The sequence below is a fragment of the Natator depressus genome, chromosome 14 (assembly GCF_965152275.1).
Source record: "Natator depressus isolate rNatDep1 chromosome 14, rNatDep2.hap1, whole genome shotgun sequence".
NCBI lineage: Eukaryota > Metazoa > Chordata > Testudines > Cheloniidae > Natator > Natator depressus.
In genome coordinates, this window is record NC_134247.1 from 22595838 (window position 1) to 22619726 (window position 23889).

The window sequence follows — 23889 nt, forward strand, 5'->3', positions numbered from 1 at the left end:
CAGTGGGGTAGAGCTGGTCCAAAAAACTATTTTCACAAAAACACATTGAAATTGTTTCCATATTAAAGGGTTCAAAAAGGACCCAATTTAATATGGCTTCTTTCAGTTTTTAAAAATATTTTGAAATTTTTATACACCCATTATTGAAACAATTATCAAAAATTTTTCATTTCAGTCAGCTCTACGTACAAGTAGCGTGTTAAAATGTCCTGCTAAATCCCATCTCATTCCTTCTTGAAATTCCTCCTACAATTTCAGATGGAACAGATATTAGCCTCCTTGCAGATGCTTTTTGTGGTGCTTGTGTGTGTGCTGTTAACAGTTGCCTAGTTTCATCCCAGAGGTGGCTGCATTTCAGTGGTGGATGAAGTGATTCCTATGTATTGGTTCTATATCTCTCTAAGTGTGTTAGGTTAAAGACAGTGTATCAGTGCAAGATTATCCTAATCATAAACCATACCAGAATGAATCACAGTTGCCTCCAGTTTCCCAAACCCCCACTTACTTACTATCTTCATAGCATCTACCAACTGACGCAAGTGCTCCCTGCAGAAGTCTTTTGGGGGGGGGGGGAGGAAGGAGGGAGGAAGGCAGGACAGTGACATAACTGCCCTCCTCCTTGCCTCTCCTACCACAGAAAGAACTTTAGTCTTCATGGGGCTTTCCCTGTCTCTACAAAGTGGCAGCAAGCTATGCTTGTTCTTCCCCTGACCTTCTGTAGTGGGACCGAAACACTCCTGCTGCCACTGTCTCAAACTCTGTTTCTGAGATGCCCCAGGGTGCAGTGCACTCCAGGTGAAGGGCTTCCATGGGGCATGAGGCTGCCTCATGAAAAGAGAGGCTGAGGTGCAGAGGGGTCTCCCAACTTGTCATTAGTTTTGACTCCTGCTCCGCAGTCTGCTCTCCCAGGAGCCGGGGTGCCATTGCCAGGATGATGCACTCCCCTCGCCTGGAGGCTGGGAAGTGAGGGGTTCCTGAGCGAACCTTCACCTGCTCTGGGGTTGTGCGCGGGAAGTGGGTATGTTTCCCAAGGGTGAAGGGGATCTTCACTCCCTAGGTGGAGTAGTAAAGGGTGGGGAGAAGGACCCCGTGGTTCAGTCACTAGTGAAGGAAGGACAGACTGATGTTTTCTGTAGCTGTGCCTGGCATGCTAGCAAAGAGTTATCAGCTCACAGCCCACAGGTTATGGTCTGTTAGTATCTGTGAACCCGCTCGCTCCCCTGATATTCAGCACATGTAGTATTCAATTCATCCTTGCCCCTCTTGGATGGGTGAGCATCCTGGTGGATCCAGTTTGTGTGCTGTCCGAAATACAACTGGAGCTCCTGTTTTGGTGGAAATTCAAAAGCTTAGTCTTGTAGCGTAGCATTTCCCCTCGCTAATGGCTGTGAGATTTAGACAGAGCGCATGTTGAGAGAGAGCATTCTGGATTCCCTACATCTCCAAGATTGGCTAACCTTCAGCAGCATCCATATTCTAAATTCATCAGACTAAGGAACTACAAAATAGCTGGCCATTGTCCAGTGGTTCATGTTTGCTGATTTGTTCCATTGATTATATGCAGATTATAACTTGCATTTCTCACCTTCTCCTCTTTGTAAGCTTGTTAAACGAAGGTCTGCATCAGCATTTCTCATACTAGTCACACATGCATCTGTTGTTTCTTCCATTCTCTGTAAGTCCTGCTTACCTCATCACTGAGTTTGTTCCATGTGAACTTTCTTTGAGATGTTCCTTAGTGATGGGATGTTTACACTTCACAGTACTGAAGCAAGAAAAGCCCAACACGCAGAGAATCTAGAGTGCATAATTACTGTCAAATCGTGTCAATGAGATTATTTATGAAAGCATGTCACACATTTTGCAATTTAGTGGGCACAAAACAACTTTATAAATCCATAGCCTTGTAATCGTCTACTCCATATAGGCTTAAAAGTATTTGTTGATGAAGCACATGGTCATCTGCTGCTTACTTTAGTGTTTCCAAACAAAACTCCTAACTTTATGTATACCAGTTTCCTTCAAGGCGCAAAACTTAGTTTTTTTATTTTTCACCATGCTCTGCTGCTATTGTATTTCACTTTCTTTTAAATCTCCTGGTCATGCTCCTATTGCATGTTGGCAACATTTTGATTAATCCTCTGTTTTCCTGAAATCCTGCTGTATAATAATTCTGTTGATAAACACATTTACTTGGGAGTTATCACAGAATAGTTATGCCCAATTAATTTTAGTTTGTATCATTACTAATTCATACCTGTAGAGTATTTTGCAAGAAACCAATCTCAGTTGTCTCTTAATCGCTAAAATCTCTGAATTCAGTTACATCAAAACTGCACTGAGGATTTTGACCCTCTAAAACTTTTTCCGACAGCGCAAAAACATATTGGACAGGCAAAGTGTGTCACTATAATCACATGCCTTATTTCTCCCAATTCCAGCAGCATCGTTCACTCCTAACCATGCCGTCAGAGAGAAACACCCCAAAATGTACAGTACATTTTAAAAATGGAGACGGAGTTCAAACATGGTTAAAATGTATCATATTCTAAATTTCATCTGATGCCTTTGAAAGTTAATGGTCAAAGTACAAGTTTCCAGGTTAATTGGTTTGGTTAAATGCACCATTCTTTAACAGAGGAAAAACAAGTATCTCTCTCTACCTATATCTGTGCTCATGTTTAGCATCCATCACTGGAATATCTACATTAACATGCACTAGGGAACTTGGAATGTGTGCCAGCAGGGTACAGTTAGTGCACGACACCCTAGTGCACACTAGATTTTACACTCCTGTAGTGCGGACTAATCCACAGTGTAGACAAGTCCTCAGTGCCTCTCCAGAATCGCAAACAACCATCAATCTCTCTCTTCCTTCTTGGGGAGCAAGTTCCCTGATTACAGGCCAGAGTCTTACCTGGTGCAAGTCTGCATAGCTCCAGTGGACTCAGCTTGCTGAATGTTAGCTGAGAATCACCCCTGTATTGTTGGGGGCGGGGGAAGAGGTGTTTGTCGGGGAGAGGAAGTTACTGAGGGAAAGACAAGTAGAAGAGAAGAGTTTTGTGTTTAGTTCTGTACACAGTGAGGCCCAGGGCTTCTCTCTTCACCTTCCACAGATGAATTCCATGGGTTAAGTCCAGCTCCCGCTTATGTCTGTCTCCTGCCCTTATGAGACTTGGTTTGTTGACAGGCTCATGGCTTCCGTGATGCACTGCTGTCATGGGAGATGATGGTTATGGAGGGAGAGCTGATCTCTTAGGTAGTTAGAGCTAACGCTGTGGGAGGGCTTTGACTATAGCAAGGTTCTCTATTAAATGGGCAGCCGTGCATAGGGCAGAGCACCAGGGTGATGTGTCAGGTACAACCTGTGCAGTTAAATTGACAGGCTGGAATGTTTTATTCTTCTGGAGCTTTTTTCGGGGCATGTGGCTCCAGTATTTGATGTGAGTTGCAATAATCAAGGCTGAAGGTCACAAATGGATAGTTCACCAGGGCAGTCGTGAGCCAGGTGGCTGGGGCAGTGTTGCAGTTTGCCATCCTGGATCTTTGGAGTATCCAGTAGCGTTGAGAAGACCCAGAGGACCCCAACGCTGTGGATCAGCTTATAGTTTGAAGGCAGATGCTCTTGATCAGGGAGGGAGGATCTGTGAATCACTTCTCTCTTCCTACTGGCTTCTCCTTAGTGTTGTCTGGGTTTAGCTCTCGACAGCTGCTCTTCCTCCAAATGCTGGTGTTGGCTAGTGTTGGGAGAGCTGGGAGGGCTTAAGTGTCATGTGCAGAAGAGGTAGAGTCATGTGTTGCCTGAGTACTCTGCCGGCATTTCAGCCATTTTTGTCTCACCGTGCTGTATGTGACCAGCGGCGCTATCAGTTCTTATCACAGGTCGTTTGGGGAGGGATGGGGAATGGCCAGTAAATTTCATGGACCAATTCCACTTAAAAATTAGCAGACGCTGTGTAGAAATTGTTGGGAAGGGTTGTGTGTGAGTTACTCTGCACGGATCGCTTGCTTTCATTTTTCTCTTCTGTGGTAGTCAGTACCAGGGGTGTGTGTACGGTAACAGGATCGTTAACTAAAAACTCCTCTGGCCCTGTGGCTTATTCCCCCGTGAAATGGCAGTGCTCCATCACATGGTCATTGGTTGCTGTGTAAACGAACACGATGGGGAGAGGTGCTCAAGGAAGTTAGGTTTAAACCCCCTTTGAACATCAGTGGGTGTTTTGGGGCCTAACACCCATAGGCTCCTTTGAAATTCTCGGTCAGAATGGTTTCCCATGCAGCACCAACAGCTCTTTAAAGAATGTGTTATCTACCCTGAGATTTATGATTATTCCAAGAGTTTCCCAATTAGAATAAGAGCTGATGGCCAAGAACAAGTATTAGGCCAAATTAAACATGTTTGACTCTCTACAATAGTCAACTTGTTTATCACTGGGGAAGCATGCTAATATTGGCTTCTATGGTGTGTTAATTTAACAAACAACTTTATTAGGAAGAGCCAAATCCATGTCTAGTGCTGTGAGATATTGACCGGGTCAGACTGGGCACGTGGTACTAGTTCTAAATTCAGATAAAAAGTAAAGTTGGTGGTAACCACATTTCACTGGAAAAAAATATGGCCCACTGGCATAGAAGCTGTTTCTGCACAGAAAACATGACACTATTTATGAAGAGCCATGTCTAATATCCTTTCCACTTTGGAAAAAGAAGTTTATTTTAATACATCCTTTTTAATTGCTATGAGCTGGACTTGTAAATATTGTAAGTGGTTGAGTAATAGTCATCTGTTAGCAGACCAAATGGAAGGGACATTTTTTCCACTCTTTGAGCCCTAATATGGTTCGCCCGACTCTAAAGGGGATACTTTAGTGCGGATGTTTTAAAAAAAAAAAAAAAAAAAGTCTGTTTAATAATTCAAAGATGGTTTAATCTGAGGGGAAGCCGGTGTGTGGTGTTCTGTTGAGTGAAATGCATAGGACATTGTGAAGCTATCCAGGAGGTTTTGCCAGGTGTTCTAATGCTAGGGGACTTGTCATTGTTTAGGAAAGAGAAGGGTTTATTACCAAAATTTGCAATGATGCACTCCATTTGCAAGATGTAAAACTTGTATTTCAGCTAAGAGGGGCAGGTTATCTCCCTTATGTTTTGGAGGTTAGAGAGTACTGCAGCAGAGTTAGCTTCATCTAGCAAGATATCACAAAACATGGTCTGGGAAAACCACTGTCCTTTTATCTCCGGCTTTCAGTCAGTCTGTATTGTGAATGAGAGAGAGCTTTGTGAGACTCAAATGCAGAGGGCTTGCAAAATTCTAGTCTGTCATTTTCTTAGAGCAGTCTTTTTCTTTTTAATATGTGAATAGTTTTGTCCCTCTCCTCCTGCTCCTCCTGCTAAGAGTGAGGTTTGTACCTGAGCTAGTAAATTGTCATAACATTTTGTAAACCCAGTAATGTACAGCATATTGCACACAGCAGGTTTGCTCTCTCAAATTCTTTTTTAAAATGTTCACCGCCATTCATTTTCCTAAGTCAGATTTGTTTTGCACAAGTTTGTTGTGGTTTTTTGCTTTGCAAATAACTTTGCCTTGTAGTAGTCAAACTATTTACGTCCCGGCAGCAATCTTCCTATTAAATTTTAGCACTCACCTGTCTTAGAGAGAGAGAACTAATTTATGATTCCGTAAATTCTACTAAACTTCACCAATCCTGCATGTTTTCAACTAACTTAATGGGACTGCTTGGAGTGTGTCGTGATAACCTGGTGTACAAGTCTCTTCAGGACAGGGGCTGAAGTTGTGTGGTGACTTTTTTAATCATTCACCTGTAGAATAGTTGAATTATTCTTGGGAAGACAGAACCAGAGACCAAATATACAGTGTCAGTTCTGATAGCTTTAAGCAAACTACCCTTTCATAAATGATTTTTGTAGTCTGATTTCTATACATATATTAACATGTAAGGTTCTGGTTTTAGTTAGAATTGAAAACTTTGGGTAGCCGAGTTTCTACCCTACGTTATTGTTTAGGGTGATGTAAGGGGACTCAAAAAGTAAGTTTCCTTTTTCGAAAAAAATCCTTCAGATAAGACGAAGACGGTAACTTAATTTTGCTTTCTGTTTCAGGAATGTTGGTGGTGATTGTGTTGTTGCTGATTGCGATAGCTGTGGTTGCCGTCTGGCCAACACACTAACATAAATGCGGGGACCACCAGAGATGCCACTTAGCAGCAGCAGAGCTGGCCAACTTCGGAAGATGCGAATAACTTCATTGCAAACACGTTTTGTGTCTTAAGTAAACTCAGTATTAGAATGACAACGTTCTGGTGCAATGCACAGTCAGAGGGCTGTGGCTAGTTTGGAGCATTTGAACTTCAAAAGGACTCTCTCCCTTCCTTGGTTTTGTACTTCAGAGGGACACAACTGGAGTAGCTGCATCTTTTAAGTGATTTACCCTTCAGTGCAACTGACTCTAAGCAAGCAATCTGCCCCTTCTGTTGAGAGATCAGTCATCCTGAGGGTTTAATATACTGTATGCTGCTCCTACGTAGCTTGTGTGGTATATGTGTGGACTTCCCCCTCGCTTGCTAAATGATGATCTTTGGAACCAGGATTTTGCATCTTATAAAGTTATAAGGAACTGATTTATACTAAAATTCAATGAAGTTGGAGGGTCAGAGAGCAGGCACAGCTTGAGAATGAAAAGCCTGGTGAGGGTAGAATGGAATATAGGGACTCAGATGTACCTTAGAAACATAAGTAAGTATGAGACAATCTTTGGCTGTTGTGAGAGAATTACTGGTGGTGTTTTGCACAGAGAGAAATGCAAACAGCAGTGGGTCTTTCCAACATTTAACACAACTGGGTGTAGAACAGTGGAAAGCCCAACTGCCCAACGTGTGCTCCTAAGGGGGAAAAGTGTCTTTCTGCTAACTGTACTCCAGGGTAATTACCCCAACTGACTAACTTCAGAAGTCCTGATACAGAGAATAGACTAGTCTCAAGATCAGAGATCTGCACAGCTTTCTTTTATAATTTTTCATAACTGTTAAAACTGCAAAGGAAAATGAGTATTAAAAAAAAATGAAAAAAGTATTTAATGCTCATTGCTGTCCCAAAAATCATTATTTTGTTATGTGCCAACTTAATTGTCAGAACTGATAGAGCAATAATAACACTGAATAAAAGTTGATCCATTTACATGCTGCTTTTTATTGGCATGTTTTTTATTGTTTCCAATAATGTCTTAATATTTTAAAGGTCTTTTGTTTGTTTCCTAGAGATTGATATTGAGGAGAGAAAGAAACTGATTCCAGAGACTTCCAGTTTCATTTGAAATGTCTCTTTTGTACTTTTTAATGTTTTTTTTTCAGCCCCAAGCTGGTGCTCACATGTGTTAATTCTTAAAAGTGGAATATGTGCAATTATAAATATGCATTTAATTCTTGGCACGAGCAATCAAAACCCTACCTCTCCCAAACCCAGTGCAGTGGGTAGTAGCAGTGCAAACCTGGTGTGTAGAGCTGAGATTCAAGAGACCTGGGTCCTAGTCCCAGCCCTGCCACTGGCCTGCTGCATGACCTTGCACAAGTCATTTTAATCACTCCATGCCTCAGTTTCCCCATCTGTAAAATGGGGATAATGACACTGCTCTCCTTTGTAAAGCACTTTGAAATCTATGGATACAAATCACTCTAGAAGAACTAGGTATTGTTGTTGTTAAGCTTCTGCAACAGCATCTTCTGCCACTGTGCCTCAACCCAGACCTAAGAGTTCAGGCTCCATGAGCCAGTCACACCGGAGCATATATTGAAACTATGGTGCTCATTGTGATGGTGGTCTTCATGGTGATCAGGTAACTCTGGAAGCTGGATGGATCTAGAAGAGTTATTTCAAAATGACTCTTCATTCCAAATTTTCTTTGTTTGATAGAAAATAAAATAAAAAAAGGTCAAAATCAAAATAAGTTTTGATTGATCCAAAATGAATGTTTTCAGAATTTTGGTTTGGGATGAAAAAAATTTCAAACTCTGTTTTTTTTCATGGGGCAGAAAATCTGTTTTCCAACTGGCTCTTCACAGCCTGAGCTACGGCACTCCTTGTTGATGTTTCAGTGTCTGGGTAGCCAATGATATGGGAGGCAGGTACACAGGAATAGTTCAGGTGAACAAACCATTAAGTGAGTTTTAACCTGGCGATGACCAAGGGAAGTGGGATAAACACAGCCATGTACTAGGGAGTGACAAATACCTTGTCTTCTGTGCAGTAGAACCCAAGGACTCAGTGCACCTCCATCCTGCATTGCTGGGAAAGGCTCTTCTTAAAAGATCTGAAGAGTCAATTAAGTCAGAATTGTTTAGGCCTAGGGGTCATGCCTATCTGCTCATTGTCACTTGGAAAGGAGCTCTGTATCCAAACAGCTGGAGGAGAAAGCGGCAGGCCGTTTAACCACTGCATGTTTTGCAGGAAGTTCTCAGTGAGCTTATTGCTTGACTTTTTTCCAGTGCAAATGGAGCTTTTAAAGCCAGCCACTCCAGCTGAAAACGAATAATTGTGGTTCCTGCTGCTGTGTTTAAAATCTGCATTCGAGCAGTTTCTGTGTTAAGGAACCTGAAGAACCTGGCTTTTAATTAAAACTGCCATTTACGGGGGGGAATTCAGGTTTTATTTGAAATCCCTGGATACACTGATCAGAATAAATTGTGCTACTGTTCTGTGCAATATTCTGGGTCCATTCTATAGGGGCTTTTTAAACAGCGCTCTCTGATTTGTTGTATTCTTGGGGGACAAAATTTCTGGGGCATAAGGAAGGAGGAGAACCAGTGAGTCTTATTGTAGAAATATTTAACAAAGAGGTCCCTAGATTTGCCTTTTAAGTAACATTAAACACGGCATGTGGGTGAGGAGTTTTATTAAAAAAGAGAGAAGTGGATTTGGCAGGGCTTTCATGGTGTATATGGAAACCTTTTCTGTTTTACTGCTCTTTGGAAGGGAAGGCTAAAATAAACAGACTGGTTTCATTGTCTACAAGCGAATGGAACTGAAGAGTGTGAAGTGCAATCAGTCTGAGTTCAGAGCATTTTCGATTTATTCTATTTAATGAATTTTATGAGCTGGTTGCTGTGGCATCTGGGCACGTGACACAAATTAAAATCAAGCAACAGGTTTAAATTGCCTAGAGTAGACACCAAGGACACCCTCACTCCCTGTACAGAGCCATGCCAGCCCATCATAAGCCAACCACCACCATCCCCAGCAAAGGTCCATATAATCAGAGTCATGCTTGATCAGAGAGAGATGCCTTGCATTATGCGTTCATGTTGAGACTCCCCAACTGCAGTGGGCCTGGTGGCTGATGGGAGCTTATCTCACAGCTGGGTACCCTCTGTCTCCAATCTCCCAGGAATGCATTTTAGGGGAGGATGAGCCAAAGCAGCTTAGCTTAGTGGTGCATAGACAGAGAGGTCACCTGTAACAAAGCCAGGACCGAAACTATAGCTAGGACCTTAGAGTTGGAAACCAATGCCTTGAATGTCCCCTAGCAGCAAAGGGGAAACCAGTGCAGTTCAACATGCTTATTAATTTGGTTTTAAATACACTCAACTAGAAATAAGGGACTTTTTAATAGCAAGGGTAAGTAACCATTGGAACAATTTACCTAGAGATGTGGTGGATTCTCCATCACCTGAAGTCTTTAAATCAAGGCTGGATAGCTTTCTAAAAGAGGTGGTCTAGCTCACCCGGAAGTTATGGGCTTGATGCAGAAATTATTAGGTGGGGATTTTAGGCCTGCTATGCAGGAGGCCAGATTAGATTATCACGATGGACACTTCTGGCCTTAAAAATCTGAGAGTAAAAGAGCCCACCCTGGTATGAATTAATACAGTGCATAACCCTGCTCAAGCTTACTCAACCTGAAAGGGAACCAAATCCCTGGCCTCTCGTCGCTAGGAAACTCAACATCCGGGCAGACCAAGTCAGCTGTTCCACATGCATCCTGGCCAATAAAACCTCAATCCCCAGGGATCTCACCAGGTTTGCAGAGGTAGAGAGTTCTCCTTTCCTTCTGTACCAGCCTGAAATGTGATAAGCAAAGTGCCCTGTGCTCACTCATGGTATGTCTACACTATGAAATTAGGTCAAATTTATAGAAGGCGATTTTTTAGAAGGCGATTTTATACAGTCGATTGTGTGTGTCCCCACACTAATGCACTAAGCACATTGTATGTCTAAGGGCGGAGTCGGCGGAGTGTGTCCACGCTACCGAGGCTAGCGTTGACTTTCGGAGCGTTGCACTGTGGGTAGCTATCCCACAGTTCCAGCAATCTCCACCGCCCATTGGAAATCTGGGTTAAGCTCTCAATGCCTGATGGGGCAAAAACATTGTCGCAGGTGGTTTGGGGTACATGTCGCCAGTCGCCCCTCCCTCCGTTACAGCAACGGCAGACAATCGTTTCGCGCCTTTTTTCTGTGCGGGCGCCATACTGCTTTCAGCAGACAGTACAGTAGGACTGCTAACCATTGTCATCGTCATCCACCACTTCCACTGCCACTCTGCTTTCCTGATGCTACGAATCCACCTCGCAGGTCCTCTATATGACCGTCGTCATCCACCGCTTCCATTGGCACTCTGCTCTCCTGGTGGTCTCACAGGGCCGCTTCCGCTGCAGCTCTGCTCGGCTGCTCTTGTCTCGCCATACCATGGCAAGCGTGCAGCCCACTCAGCTGATGTGTCCTGGTAGCAGACGGTGCAGTAGGTCTACAAAACTGGTCATCCAACCACCGCTTCCCCTGCAACCCTGCTCTCCTGCAGACGCCATACCACGGCAAGCATGGAGCCCGCTCAGATCACTGCGGCAGTTATGAGCATTGTAAACACCTCGCGCATTATCATGCAGTATATGCAGAACCAGAACCTGCAAAAGCAGGCGAGGAGGCGACGGCAGCGCGGTGACGAGAGTGATGAGGACAGGGACACAGACTTCTCTCAAAGCACGGGCCCCGGTAATTTGGACATCCTGGTGGCAATGGGGCAGGCTCATGCTGTGGAACGCTGATTCTGGGCCTGAGAAACAAGCACAGACTGGTGGGACCGCATAGTGTTGCAGGTCTGCGATGATTCCCAGTGGCTGCAAAACTTTTGGATGTGTAAGGGCACTTCATGGAACTTTGTGACTTGCTTTCCCCTGCCCTGAAGCTCAAGAATACCAAGATGAGAGCAGCCCTCACAGTTCACAAACGAGTGGCGATAGCCCTGTGAAAGCTTGCAACGCCAGACAGCTACTGGTCAGTCGGGAATCAATTTTGGAGTGGGCAAATCTACTGTGGGGGCTGCTGTGATCCAAGTAGCCAACGCAATCACTGAGCTGCTGCTATCAAGGGTAGTGACTCTAGGAAACATGCAGGTCATAGTGGATGGCTTTGCTGCAATGGCTTTCCCTAACTGTGGTGGGGCAATAGATGGAACGCATATCCCTATCTTGGGACCGGACCACCAAGGCAGCCAGTACATAAACCACAAGGGATACTTTTCAATGGTGCTGCAAGCACTGGTGGATCACAAGGGACTTTTCACCAACATCAATGTGGGATGGCCGGGAAAGGTTCATGACGCTCGCGTCTTCAGGAACTCTAGTCTATATGAACAATTGCAGCAAAGGACTTACTTTCCAGACCAGAAAATAACCGTTGGGGATGTTGAAATGCCTATAGTTATCCTTGGGGACCCAGCCTACCCCTTAATGCCATGGCTCATGAAGCCATACACAGGCAGCCTGGACTGTAGTCAGGAGCAGTTCAACTACAGGCTGAGCAAGTGCAGAAGGGTGGCAGAATGTGCATTTGGACGTTTAAAAGCACGCTAGCACAGTTCACTGACTCGGTTAGACCTCAGTGAAACCAATATTCTCACTGTTATTACGGCTTGCTGTGAGTTCCATAATATCTGTGACAGTAAGGGGGAGACATTTATGGCGGGGTGGGAAGTTGAGGCAAATCGCCTGGCCACTGATGACACGCAGCCAGACACCAGGGCGGTTAGAAGAGCACAGCAGGGCGCGCTGCGCATCAGAGAAGCTTTGAAAACCAGTTTCATGGCTGGCCAGGCTACGGTGTGAGTTCCGTCTGTTTCTCCTTGATGAAAACCTGCCGCCTTGGTTCACTCTACTTCCCTGTAAGCCAACCGCCCTCCCCTCTCCCCTTCGATCACCACTTGCAGAGGCAATAAAGTCGTCATTGTTTCAAATTCATGCATTCTTTATTAATTCGTCACACAAATAGGGGGATAACTGCCAAGGTAGCCCGGGAGGGGTGGTGGATGAGGGGAGGAGGGAAGGACAAGGGCATGCTGCACTTCAAAACTTATTGAATGCCAGCCTTCTGTTGCTTGGGCAGTCCTCTGGGGTGGAGTGAGTGGGTGCCCGGAGCCGCCCCCATTCCGCGTTCTTGGCGTCTGGGCGAGGAAGCTATGGAACTTGGGGAGGAGGCCGGTTGGTTAGACAGGGGCTGCAGCGGCAGTCTGTCCCTTTCCTGCACCTCAACCATACGCCAGAGCAGATCAGTTTGATCCTCCAGTAGCCTCAGCATTGCATACTGCCTCCTCTCATCACGTTGCCGCCACCTCTCCTGTTGCTCCAGCAATCTGTCCTCTCGCACATCCCTCCTGTCCCCGCGGTCATTTTGTGCTTTCCTGGACTCTGCCATTGTCTGCCTCCACGCATTGTGCCGGGCTCTGTCAGTTTGGGTGGACAGCATGAGCTCAGAGAACATTTCATCACGGGTGCGGTTTTTTCATCGTCGTATCTGCGCTAGCCTCTGGGACGGAGATGCTAGTTGCAGTGTTGAAACATTTGCAGCTGCGAGAGGAAAAAAAGGGAGATTAAGATTGAAAAAGAGACACTGGCCATTTAAAAGGAGGGGCTGATGTTTTCAGGTTAACGTGCAGCACAAACCCAACTAACCCCCCCCCCTTGCCCCCCAATTATCTGGGATGATCACTTCACCCCTCCCCCCACCACATGGCTAACAGCGGGGATGATTTCTTTTCAGCCACAGGCAAGCAGCCCAGCAGGAACGGCCACCTCTGATGTCCCCGTAATAAAATTCCTCTATTTAAACCAGGTTACCATGAATGATATCACTCTCCTGAGGATAACACAGAGAGAGAAAGAACGGATGTTGCTTGAATGCCAGCAAACACCGGGACCACACGCTGCCATGCTTTGTTATGCAATGATTCCAGACTGCGTGCTACTGGTCTGCTGTGGCCTACCATGGAGGACACAATAAGGCTGCCCTCCCCAGAAGCCTTTTGCAAAGGCTTTGGGAGTACCTCCAGGACAGCTTCATGGAGATGTCCCTGGAGGATTTCTGCCCCATCCCCAGACACGTTAACAGACTTTTCCAGTAGCTGTACTGGCCACGAATGCATCCCAAGTCTTCAGGGCAAATTAATCATTAAACATGCTTGCTTTTAAACCGTGTATTATATTTACAAAGGTACACTCACCAGAGCTGCCTTCAAGGTCCGGGAGCCCAGGTTGGGAGGGTATTGGATCCAGGGTGATAAACAGTTCCTGGCTGTCAGGGAGAATGGTTTCTCCGCTTGCCTGGTGTGCGCTATCTTCAACCTCCACCTCATCATCTTCCTCGTCCCCAAAATCCTCATCCCTGTTGCATGAGACTCCCCCCTTGCAGGAGTCCACGTACAGGGGAGGGCCAGTGGTAGGGGCACTCCCTAGAATTGCATGCAGCTCATCATAGAAGCGGCATGTCTGGGGCTCTGACCCCAAGCAGGCGTTGCCTCTTGGGTTTTTTGGTAGGCTTGCCTAAGCTCCTTAAGTTTCACACAGCACTGCTGCGGGTCCCTGTGATAGCCTCTGTCCTTCATGCTCTTGGAGATTTTTGCAAATATTTTGGCATTTCATCTTTTGGAACAGAGTTCTGATAGCATGGATTCGTCTCCCTGTAGAGCGATCAGATCCAGTACCTCCCATTCGGTCCATGCTGGAGCTCTTTTACTATTCTGGGACTCCATGGTCACCTCTGCTGATGAGCTTGCCACACTGGCCAAACAGGAAATGAAATTCAAAAGTGCGTGGTCCTTTTCCTGTCTACCTGGCCAGTGCATCTGAGTTGAGAGTGCTGTCCAAAGCGGTCACAATGGAGCACTGTGGGATAGCTCCCGGAGGCCAATACCATCAAATTTCATCCACATTAACCCAAATTCGACCCGGTGATGTCGATTTCAGCGCTAATCCCCTCCTCGGGGAGGAGTACAGAAATCAATTTTAAGAGCCCATTAAGTCGACAAAAATGGCTTCTTTGTGTGGACGGGTGCAGGGTTAAATCGATCCAATGCTGCTAAATTCGACCTAAACTCGTAGTGTAGACCAGGGCTCAGTGTGGTCAAGCCCTTCAAGGTAAATATTAAGGGATGAAAACATTCAGCTCAACTAAATGTTTCTTCATAGGAAGACTGAGCATCTCCCAAGGCCTGGATTTCTGGATGGAAGCGTCCTCCAAGAAGAGATCCTTTGTCCCCTGTCAGAAAAGTCTATTAGACAAGCAGTGTAGCTGTAGGTGTGTCAGTCCCAGGATATTCGAGAGACAAAGTGGGCGAGGGAATATCTTGGACCAACTTCCGTTAGCGAGAGACAAGCTTTTGAGCCACACACCGCTCTTCTTTAGGCCAAGAGCTCTGCGTGGCTCAAAAGCATGTCTCTCTCTCCCTCACCAACAGACGATGGTCCAATAAATGATATTCCCTCATCCACCCTGGTTCTCTATTAGACAAGGAGTCCGGCAGGGCAGGATGGCGAGATGGGTGACTACAATTGAAGAGGTTACAGGCAGGTCCCTTGGAGGCCCATCCGCTCCATAACTAAGCGTTCTAGGGTGGGTGTCCATGCCTCCACTGATGCAGCTTTCTGCCAGTGCATTCTCAGAGCTGCCGTTTATTAACCCAGCAGACAAGTTGATAGGTTTGTTTTCCCTTCCCTATTTGACTCATTGGTGCTGCTGTTAAGAGCCTAGGAGTACAGACTGCTGGAAGTTCTCATTGCTGTAAAGGGAATTTCCATTACCTGTAGCTAGCTTTGGGTGCAGGTAGCTCTGACATACCATACACCTGTTCAGTTATTGGGAGGGTGCATCAGCGATGTTGTATGTTAATCGTTTTGGTTGATTTGCTAATCCTAGAGGAGTCACTCTCATGGTTCCTGGGTGTGCTGGCGCCACACAACTCTTGTGCTGGGAGAGGATTCGTCTGATTAGTCCATCTGTCACTCAGTCACCCTTGGAGGTGGGATGACGTGACCCGCTAGTGTGGACCACGAACTGCTCTCGCAGAGTCCAATTGCAAAGTAGACAAAATTCCCTTTCTTCTGCCAGCGCCTGATCCTGCACTGCTTGTACTTGCAGACTGGAGTCGCAGCTTGCACTAGCTGTGTGTGCATCAGGATCTGAAAAGAGATTTCAGATGATGATGTGAAGCCATTAACAGCCCTGGAACCCGTTAATGGTACTGGCTAGATTTCTATGGGAAGTGTTTACCTTGCTTTGCCAGTGGACGGCTCCCCTGCTTTGAGCGGTTCCTGGTGTTTTGATTGTTGCATAGTTTTCTGTAGAATGAACATGTGCTCTGGAGTCTAAAATGCTTTTCTCTCTCTTCACTGTTTCCAATTTTAATTTCTCTTTGTTAAGAGGATAAAATACCAGAGTGGGCCAAAATGCAAAGTGCAAACTCTCTGATGTTCTGCTGCACAGTAACTCTGCTGTGAACGGCACTTATTTCTGTTGGAGTCTAGTTCCTACGGTCGGAATAAATGAGCTTTTAAAAGCTGTTACACTTTGTTAAATTACCTTTCTTATTGTTTATTTACACAGCGCTCCACTGATGCAGCAGCTGCTTCTGCTGCTCCAGGAAAGGTAATTTCAATAGGCACTGAGCATGTCAGGCCAGCATTCACATCCCAGAGCCCGTGGCCAGCCAGGGTTACCCCAGAGCCTTTTGAAGGGAGGAGAAGTGAGAACGCCACTGACACTACTGAGAGGTTCTGGCATTTGTGCTGAGGGCGGGGGACGAAAGGCCGAGACAGGTGCTAAGGCCGCATGTACACCCATCGTTCAGCTGGGAATAGGCTCATTTCCCCCATTTCTCTGCGCTGCCGCCGTTTCGCCTTCACAGACCATTAGCTAAAAGCAGGAAAAACCTGGTAAATCTATTTTCACTTTTTGAAAGCTTCAAGCAAGATTTCCGAAGAGGAGGTGGTGGCGGCGTGTTTGACCCATATGCCTCTGCCATAAAGCTCTGAGATTGCTGACCTCCAAGATGTTTTTGAACTAATAAATTATCGTAGACATTAAGGGCTAGAAGAGACGGTTTGGGTCGCTCAGTGTGACCTCTGTGCAATTCACAGGATCTTTGCCCGCATTATTCCCTGTCACAGCATTTGGCTGTCTGGAAGTCTCCCCTCCAAATACCACCCTCTGCTCTGCTTAACTTGTCACGTAATGTTTTAATGCTTGGCTCATTTCTTCCTGAAGAAGCTGCCTGGTATGAAATCTAGCCACACTCACGGTCGTGCAGCGTCAGTAACGGCTGACACCTTGAGAGCTTTATTGTAACTGGTAGGGAGATTTGTAGTTTTCAACACAAGTCACTCTCAGAACGAGCCTGGGCCAGATTCCTGAAGGATCCATGTTCCTTTGCCATTCTTACACCTTTTCCTCAGGCTGCATTTCTCCATGTCTTCTGAGTTTGCCCTGGATCTTACCAGCATGTTCTAAACCCCACCTCCTCAGAGACCTAACCTGAAACGCTGTGGGGCCAGCAGAGCGGCTGGAGAACAGGGAGGGGGAGGAGGTGCGAGGATGGGGGGAATGAGTGGAGGGGGAAAAAGGCAAGGGAGTACATTATTCATGTCAGGGTTGGCCCTGGCCGTGGGTTCTGGGCTTTGCTTGGCTTTCTCAGGGTGCTTGCTCTGCAGGCTGTGTCAGCAGGACCTTGTCCAGGAGCAGGGAAAGCCCTAAGGAGTCCTAGCCCTGTCCCCACCATGGGAAGGGATTTCTTTAATCATCCATCGGTTCCCACGTGCATGGAACTGGATGCGGCTGAGAATGCCTGGAAGCAGAGCAGAGTCGTGCAGCGTGGCTCAGGGCTTGCTAATGGGACACACGAGCCTAAGTCGCCCACTCAAACCCATCCGACCCCATTAGTCAGTCCCATCCATGGGATACGCAGCAGCCTCCCTGCACTACGTTGGGTAGACAGGCTCCAACTGGACAGGCGTCCGCATCATGGAAACCACCACCTCTGGCAATAATTCATACCACTGCTGGCATCCTCAAGGAGAGGCCATTTAATGCAGCGCCCTGGAGTCACTGGCCTGGCCGAGGCTGAGGCATGGTAGTGGGGCAGTGGAGGGAGGTTAGCTATGCTGCTGCTTGCGTTTGTACCAAGAGCCGGAAACCTGGCAACTCTCACCAGCACTAAATCCCCAAATACTGCTGTTTGCTGCCGGCATGGACTGGCGCCAGGCTGCTATTTTACTGTTCGGCTTTTCGCTCCTCCCTTGGCACCCATCCCGAAAGTGTTGATTGCACAGTGTGTTAGGGAACACCCTGCATCCACCGGGCTGATCCCAACTCTGCTAAGAGCTGATGGGGCCCAGCACTGTCCGAGTTCAGGCCTGTATCCCACAGCGTTAGAGCCCCTCTTTCATCCCGATGTCACTAAAGAGACTGGCCTAGGACGAGTACAGTTTACAAGAGTTTATTCAACTGGTTTCTGACTTTAGTTCTACCAAGTGGGTGCTGAACAGTTACAAGCTCCATCTGGTTCAGTTACAGCCATCTAACAAAACAAAACAAAAAGACAACTTGGAAAAAAATAAGAAAATCCACAACTTTTTCACGTCATTAAATATATTCATATATAATAACCATAATATATTAGTATGCATTGTAAAGAAACATTGCCCAAAACAGTATGTAATGGTCATAACTAAACAACATTTACAATTCAAGATATTAACAGAGATAAAAAACACAGGTTTTTCTGCCAGGTCTGTGTAACAGGAGAAAAGGTGGGTGGGTGTGTGCGGGGGGAGGGGGAAAGGGACACAGAATGAAACAAACAAACCAACTTTTGTTTAATACTACTGTCGAGTGATGATTGTTTTGGCATTTCAGCTGCTTTCCAGAATTGCTTGGTTGGCACCGCAGCCCTTTTACCCTGTTACAAATTCCACGTTACACGTCCTCAGGGGACCTCAGGATCTATTTACTTATTTTTGTGTTATTCAAGTTACCATAACGTTCCACCGTTGTGTGTGACCCTTAATGATAACTGCCGGTACAGAACTCTCCGAAAGCCCTTCGCCCTCTCCCTGGGCCCCCAGGTTTTTCTCTCGTTGTCCCGGATGATTATTTTGGTTCTTTCCCCTGTAAGACTCAGATGAGGGTTTTTTTCACATCAGTGGAATGTTCTGACAAGGGGGAGCAGTACAGCGTGACATTTAATTCACATCAGCCACTGGGCTAGCAGGGCTGAACTAATCAAGCGGATCGGTGGCTGCTTTTAGGTGGTGGGTATAAATTCCTTGCTGGCTGTGATATGGGGTTGCCTTATTGGCTACCTCCAAATGAAGAGCTGTAGGATTCTTCTGAGGAGCAGCCAACCCCATGGAAGTTGTTACCCAAAGACTATAATCCTGGCCCTTCTAAAGTCCAGGGGGGTTGTCCTTAAAGAGAAGCCAGTAACCTCTAGGAAATACGTACTTCATAAGACACCCCCTGAAAAGTAGATTGTTTTGCTTCGCTTTACCTAGTGGTAACGGAGATTGTATACGTTATACATGCTCAGTATTCTGTATGAACGTATTACGCACAGCTAAAGAGGGATACTTGTTAGCTGTGGGCAGAGCCAAACAAGCCCCTCAGACTTGTTGGTAAGCGCAAAAGTAAAAAAACAAAACCACAAAAGACAGTATTTCTTACTAGGCTTGCATGGCAGGGGTGGGGGTTTGTTTAGAAAATCTACATTATTACACTTCTGGTTAATAAAATTTCTGAGCGCTAGTTTGTTTTAGATCTCATATTAACTATACAAACTTCTTGGTTTTCTTTTTATTTATTTTCTTTTTACTGTCTGGAGTACCCATGGCCCGTTGCAGCTTTTCAGCATATAAATATCCTCTGTTGGAGGCGTGAACATTTGCTGTGAGTTCTTCCGGGGGTTCTTCCAAAAATGTTAAAGGCAGTAGTCTGAGGGTTGGGGCTTTTCTTTTTAAAGTTAAATTTTTTGTTTTGAATGCCGTCCTAGGTGCCGGGCTCCAGGTTAATAATGCTAGCTCCACAAACCCAAGCATGGAAATGTCTGCTATCCTCCAGCTAGCCATTGCGGTGAATGCGGCAAGTCCGCTTGGAAGGCAAAGCTGCGGCCCCGAGTGACCTTGCTGCAGTTCAATGTGCATTTGGGAAATGCGAGGGCAGGAGGAATGTGCTGCATGCCAGCCAAACCTCAGAGACTGGTGCGGATACCTGTGCTTTGATGTTATACTAAATGCAAACTTGGGGGCTGGGGTTCTAAAAGGCACCAAAGGGTGCCCACCTACCACTGAAACTCACTAGGGGTTGGGCTCCTCACTCCAGCCATAGGCTACCTTGGAAATCTCAGTCAGAAAACGTCTTTAGCCAGTTGAATGAGCTTTAGGATTATCAACAGAGCATCCTCGTAGCGTTACAAAGCGGCCTGCCTAGAGGTCTCCTAGAATAGCAGGGGATTTTTTTTGCAAACGTTCCTTAGCTGGAGATAAGGTTTTACTGCATGTAGTGGCAGGGTGATGGGACTCAACTGGGGGTGCTGTACCTAGGAATGTCCCACACCACAAGGGCGTACAGAACAGCCGGGTGCCATGAAGCACAGATAGATCTCCAAGCCAATGCAGGCTCTCAAGGACTGTACTTTGGCCCAGTCCAATTTGATCAGTTTGGCCAAAATGTTATGCTCTCAAGTACATCTTTAGGCCCCTGAGGGTGAGATTTTCAAAAGCATGCAAGTGACTTAGGAGCACTAGTCCCATTGACTTCAAAATCGTTTGCCTTTAACACCAGTTGCCTTTCTTCTTTCTGTCCCACGGTCAGTAAAAGGGGATGTGGGACAAATACTTGGTTTTGCTGAACGCTCATTGCCAAGGAGCGTTCTGCATATTTTCTCTCCTAATGACTAAATTTACTTTAGTTAGTTAAGCCTTGTAATTCACACCACGGGTCAGACAAGCTCACAGGAGCCGGTTTCCCTATCCCAGCCTTGAATTTCAACTCCCCAAGCCTGCTCTGCATTTCAGTGGGCACCTCTCCATTTTACACCTATTTACATCGCTGCCTTGCTTTAGAGCAGTTTATGTCATTATATAAATATTGTCAATTGCTATAAAACCAGGCCAAACTGCTGGAAAATATCATAAAATGGATGTTTCCAAGTTTCCTAACAGGAAAAGTATCAGGGAGGTTTTGATTTTTGTAGCATGGGCATCGTAGAGATTTGAGTCTGAATTGTGCATCCAAGTTGCGCCCATTTTTTGTTGTTGTTTTACAACCAGTTGCTTGTACAAGTTGTGTGTGGGTGCAAATCTCCTTCTCCCCTTATGAGTCTAATGTGGAAGCTAAGAAAAATCTGCACCGTGGCTTTAACAAAGCAGAAGTGCCACAGGCTCCATGCAGGAGTTAAGCCCCTCAAACGCGAGTCTCAGCTGATCTGCCCCAATCTCTCCACTGAGCAGAGTGTTATAATGGTGAGGTGCTGAATATCAGCAATGCCTACAGGAAGCCAAGGGAGTTGAATACAGCCTCTACCTAGAAGAATTGACCTCTGTGGACTGCAGAGGTTCTCTCATTCATAGTGGCAGATTATTGTCCTGTTTTGGGAAAGTTTTGTTTCTACAGTGGCTAAATGGGTAGAGCCTTTTGCATATAGTCACTTTGGCTAGTGTTTCTCCTGGTGCAGGGCTATGCATCATTTACATCAACTGGGGCTGAAGTAGTACACAGGTCTTTTATGCTGGCCCCTCAGCACAGGTGAATCTGCGTTTGAAGCATTGCATTATTACCTGCTGCTGTAGCACAAATCCCCAAAAGACACACATTCAACCTGATGCTGAACAAAAATCTCCACCTCTCGTCGTCACTGGCATGAGAAATGAGACGACAGGCGGCCAGCTGTTCTCAGGGACACATGGGGACTCTCAGGGGCAGGAAGTAATGTGACTGTGTGGGCTTCCCAGCAGTTTGCCCAGTGGGGCCTTCATCTTCTGAGTAACATTTAAAGGCTGGGACGGGGCGGGAGGGTTGGGGAAGGCGCAGAGGATTGTGAAGGGCTAGTTGGGTACAGAAGTGAAGCTACTGCCAGCAAAGACTTGGAAAGAAGCCTCCAAGCAAAGCCTGGGCACCAACCTCCCTTAGGTGCTTCTGCAAATCTTACCCTCCTGTCTCCTCCACTCTCTGGATTTAACACAGCGATGACTGGCCATTGGCAAATGGGACCTGGATTATTAAATGCTAGACTGAGGATTGTCAGCTGGGAGGTGGATCCATGTGTACCGTGATGTGGTTCAGTGCATATCTTGTGCTAACCAGCTGGCATCTAAACAGCATGCAGCTCTCCTTTGAAAACCTGGATTTGAATCCGACAGGAATAGCTGGGCCATGCTTTCAAAGTTAGGTGCATGTGTGTAACCCACCGACGATTGTGTCTTCTTCTAGCGGCTGCTCCACATACAGTGTAAAAGGCCTGCTGTTGTGTGGGTGCAAGCAGGTACTAATAAACAAGCACCATCACGCACGCTCAACTTTGAAAATCTAGCCCTGTCTCTTAGATACTGTACAGCAGGCAATTGATTATTAGAACTATATTTTACTGAAGACCATTCAAGTAACCAGTGTTAATTGATCCTCAGATATGTCCTCAGTGATCAATTTCTAATTAGTTCCCCTACAATAATTGTCTCGTTCAACCTAAGATGAGAAAATGTGATTCCGGGGTAGGGAAGTTAATTTCCAGCAGTGCCGTTGGTTAGTTTCTTGGCTTTGGAACTAGCAGGCGTTAGCAGTTTTAAGGCAGTTTGGCGTCTGTGATCTCTTAGACACAAAGGGGCGAAATAAGCGAGGGGACCACGGGAACTGGTAACTGAACAAGCCTGGGTGCTGTGGCAATCGAGGCAGTGCAGGCCCCGATCCGGCCTCGTGGCACAATTGTTTCTTTTTGTGAGTGTTTGTGATTTTTTTTTCTGTACTATGAGGTGCAAACTTGGCAGTCCCACAGAAGTGATTCCCCTACATCCCACCCCCCGCCCCCCCGACACACACAAACTGCAAAGTGAGTTCCTTCACAAAATCCCTAAGCCCAATCCCTATCTGCTCCAGGTTCTACACAAAGCAGCATGCACAGTCTCGCTTTCTCTCGCGCTCCGCTGCCACCTCTTCCTTTAGGCTTTCTTACACTTCCCCTTCTTCTCCCGCTGCTGGAACTTCCTGAGCCTCCGAGCCCATGTGTCCCTCCACTGTATCACCAAGCTGCTCTTGTCCGCTACGATCCCATTCTGGTCCGGCGAGTCTTCGTCATTGCCCAGCAGCAAGTACTTCTTCATGGGCTTGATTTTCGGGCACTTGCATGCTATGTCCTTGGAGCGGATCCACAGGATCTGGTCTCCACGCCGTATCCGGTTGGTCCCTTGTTTGTACACAGAGATGATGTTGACGGTGAACTTCCACCAGTCGCCAGCTTTGTCGGCCTTCAGGATGTGGATCTGCACAGCTAGAAAAAGACAAGAAAAGGAAGCAAGTTGAGGCTTATTTTTAACTCCAGCTAATAAAGCACTTGGGACAAGGACCCTTCACCTCTGGTGACCAGCCTCTGCAGGGAGGAGCCAAAGGTCAAATAGCTTTGTGGTGACCACATGTGAAATGAGCTATTGTCTGAAGCCAAATCCCCCTGAGCCAAAGTCCACGTTGCAAAAGCCACCACACCAGTCGCTGCTAATTAACTGCTGTGCAGGCCATCTGAACAATGATGCCAACCATTGCCTGGGCCACAAAGAATGCACTCCGGTCATACCCCTTAGGCGTGGTCCCAGCACGTCAGGGATGAGGCTTGTTAGTGAGATGCTTGGAGAGAAGTTTTGCCCTGCTGCTCATGAGGTACCTATTCTGGGCCTAAACACAGGGCATCAGGCTCCAGGGCCATCAGTTCAGGAGACTTTCTGAGCACAAACATCTGAAACACTAGACTTACCCCCCACCCCCAAAGCACTTGTTTGGGAGCAGTGAGGATTGCTGCACATACAGCATGTCTGAAGCTGAACTGTAAAAGCAAGGAAAGGAAAAGTGCATCCCCTCTCATCTGCTCAGGCACCCACCTTACCATCACCACAGATACTGTACACCACAGAGTATGCACTAGTGCCCTAGCATCACCCCCGGCTCCTTCTGCCCCAGACTGGTCTCTCCCAGAATCCATGACTGGTAGGTGTGAATGTCTGGGGAAGTGGTACAGAGGGTGGTGGGACCTGGCAGAAAGGTCTGAGCTTTGGGGGGTCAGTGGAGGTTTCAGCCAGATGGGATAGGCTCACTCCTAGCTGAGAGTGGCAATTAAAGGGACCTGGTTCAAGGTGGTCATCTGACTCATGGCAGAGAGAGGGGCCACAGGGAGACCCCCACCAGCAGGTCAAGGTGGAGGCAGACATCAGCAGCCCAGGTGCAGAGCTGCCAATATCCTAGCAGGGGGTGTCCTGCAGAGTCAGGGAGCGTTTGGCCTGGGTATCAGGAAATGGTTCTTGGGATAGGGTGTTGGCCTTGGAAGAGTCTCCCAAGAGAAGGGATGGAAGCCCCAGTGCCTGCGAC

The 23889-nt window shown here is 46.5% G+C and overlaps 2 protein-coding genes across 5 annotated transcripts in view; one reads left to right on the top strand and one right to left on the bottom strand.

Annotated features, from left to right (window-relative positions):
• The window catches only part of STX8 (syntaxin 8), a 355548-nt gene that overhangs the window by 168936 nt on the left and 162723 nt on the right, over positions 1-23889 (top strand). The window contains exon 8 of one of the 2 annotated variants that reach the window (XM_074972029.1): positions 6118-7170. The exons of the other annotated variant lie outside the window; for it this stretch is intronic. Within the exon in view, the coding sequence (XP_074828130.1) occupies positions 6118-6185 (68 nt within the window). The 3' untranslated portion in view covers positions 6186-7170. Of the gene's footprint in view, positions 1-6117; positions 7171-23889 lie in introns of those variants that run through there. 2 annotated transcript variants of the gene reach the window in all.
• The window catches only part of NTN1 (netrin 1), a 200932-nt gene continuing 199401 nt past the window's right edge, over positions 22359-23889 (bottom strand). For 2 of the 3 annotated variants that reach the window (XM_074972028.1, XM_074972026.1), the window contains exon 6: positions 22359-22804. In XM_074972028.1, the coding sequence (XP_074828129.1) occupies positions 22476-22804 (329 nt within the window). In that variant the 3' untranslated portion in view covers positions 22359-22475. The remainder of the gene's footprint in view (positions 22805-23889) is intronic. The other variant, XM_074972027.1, reaches the window with a different exon arrangement.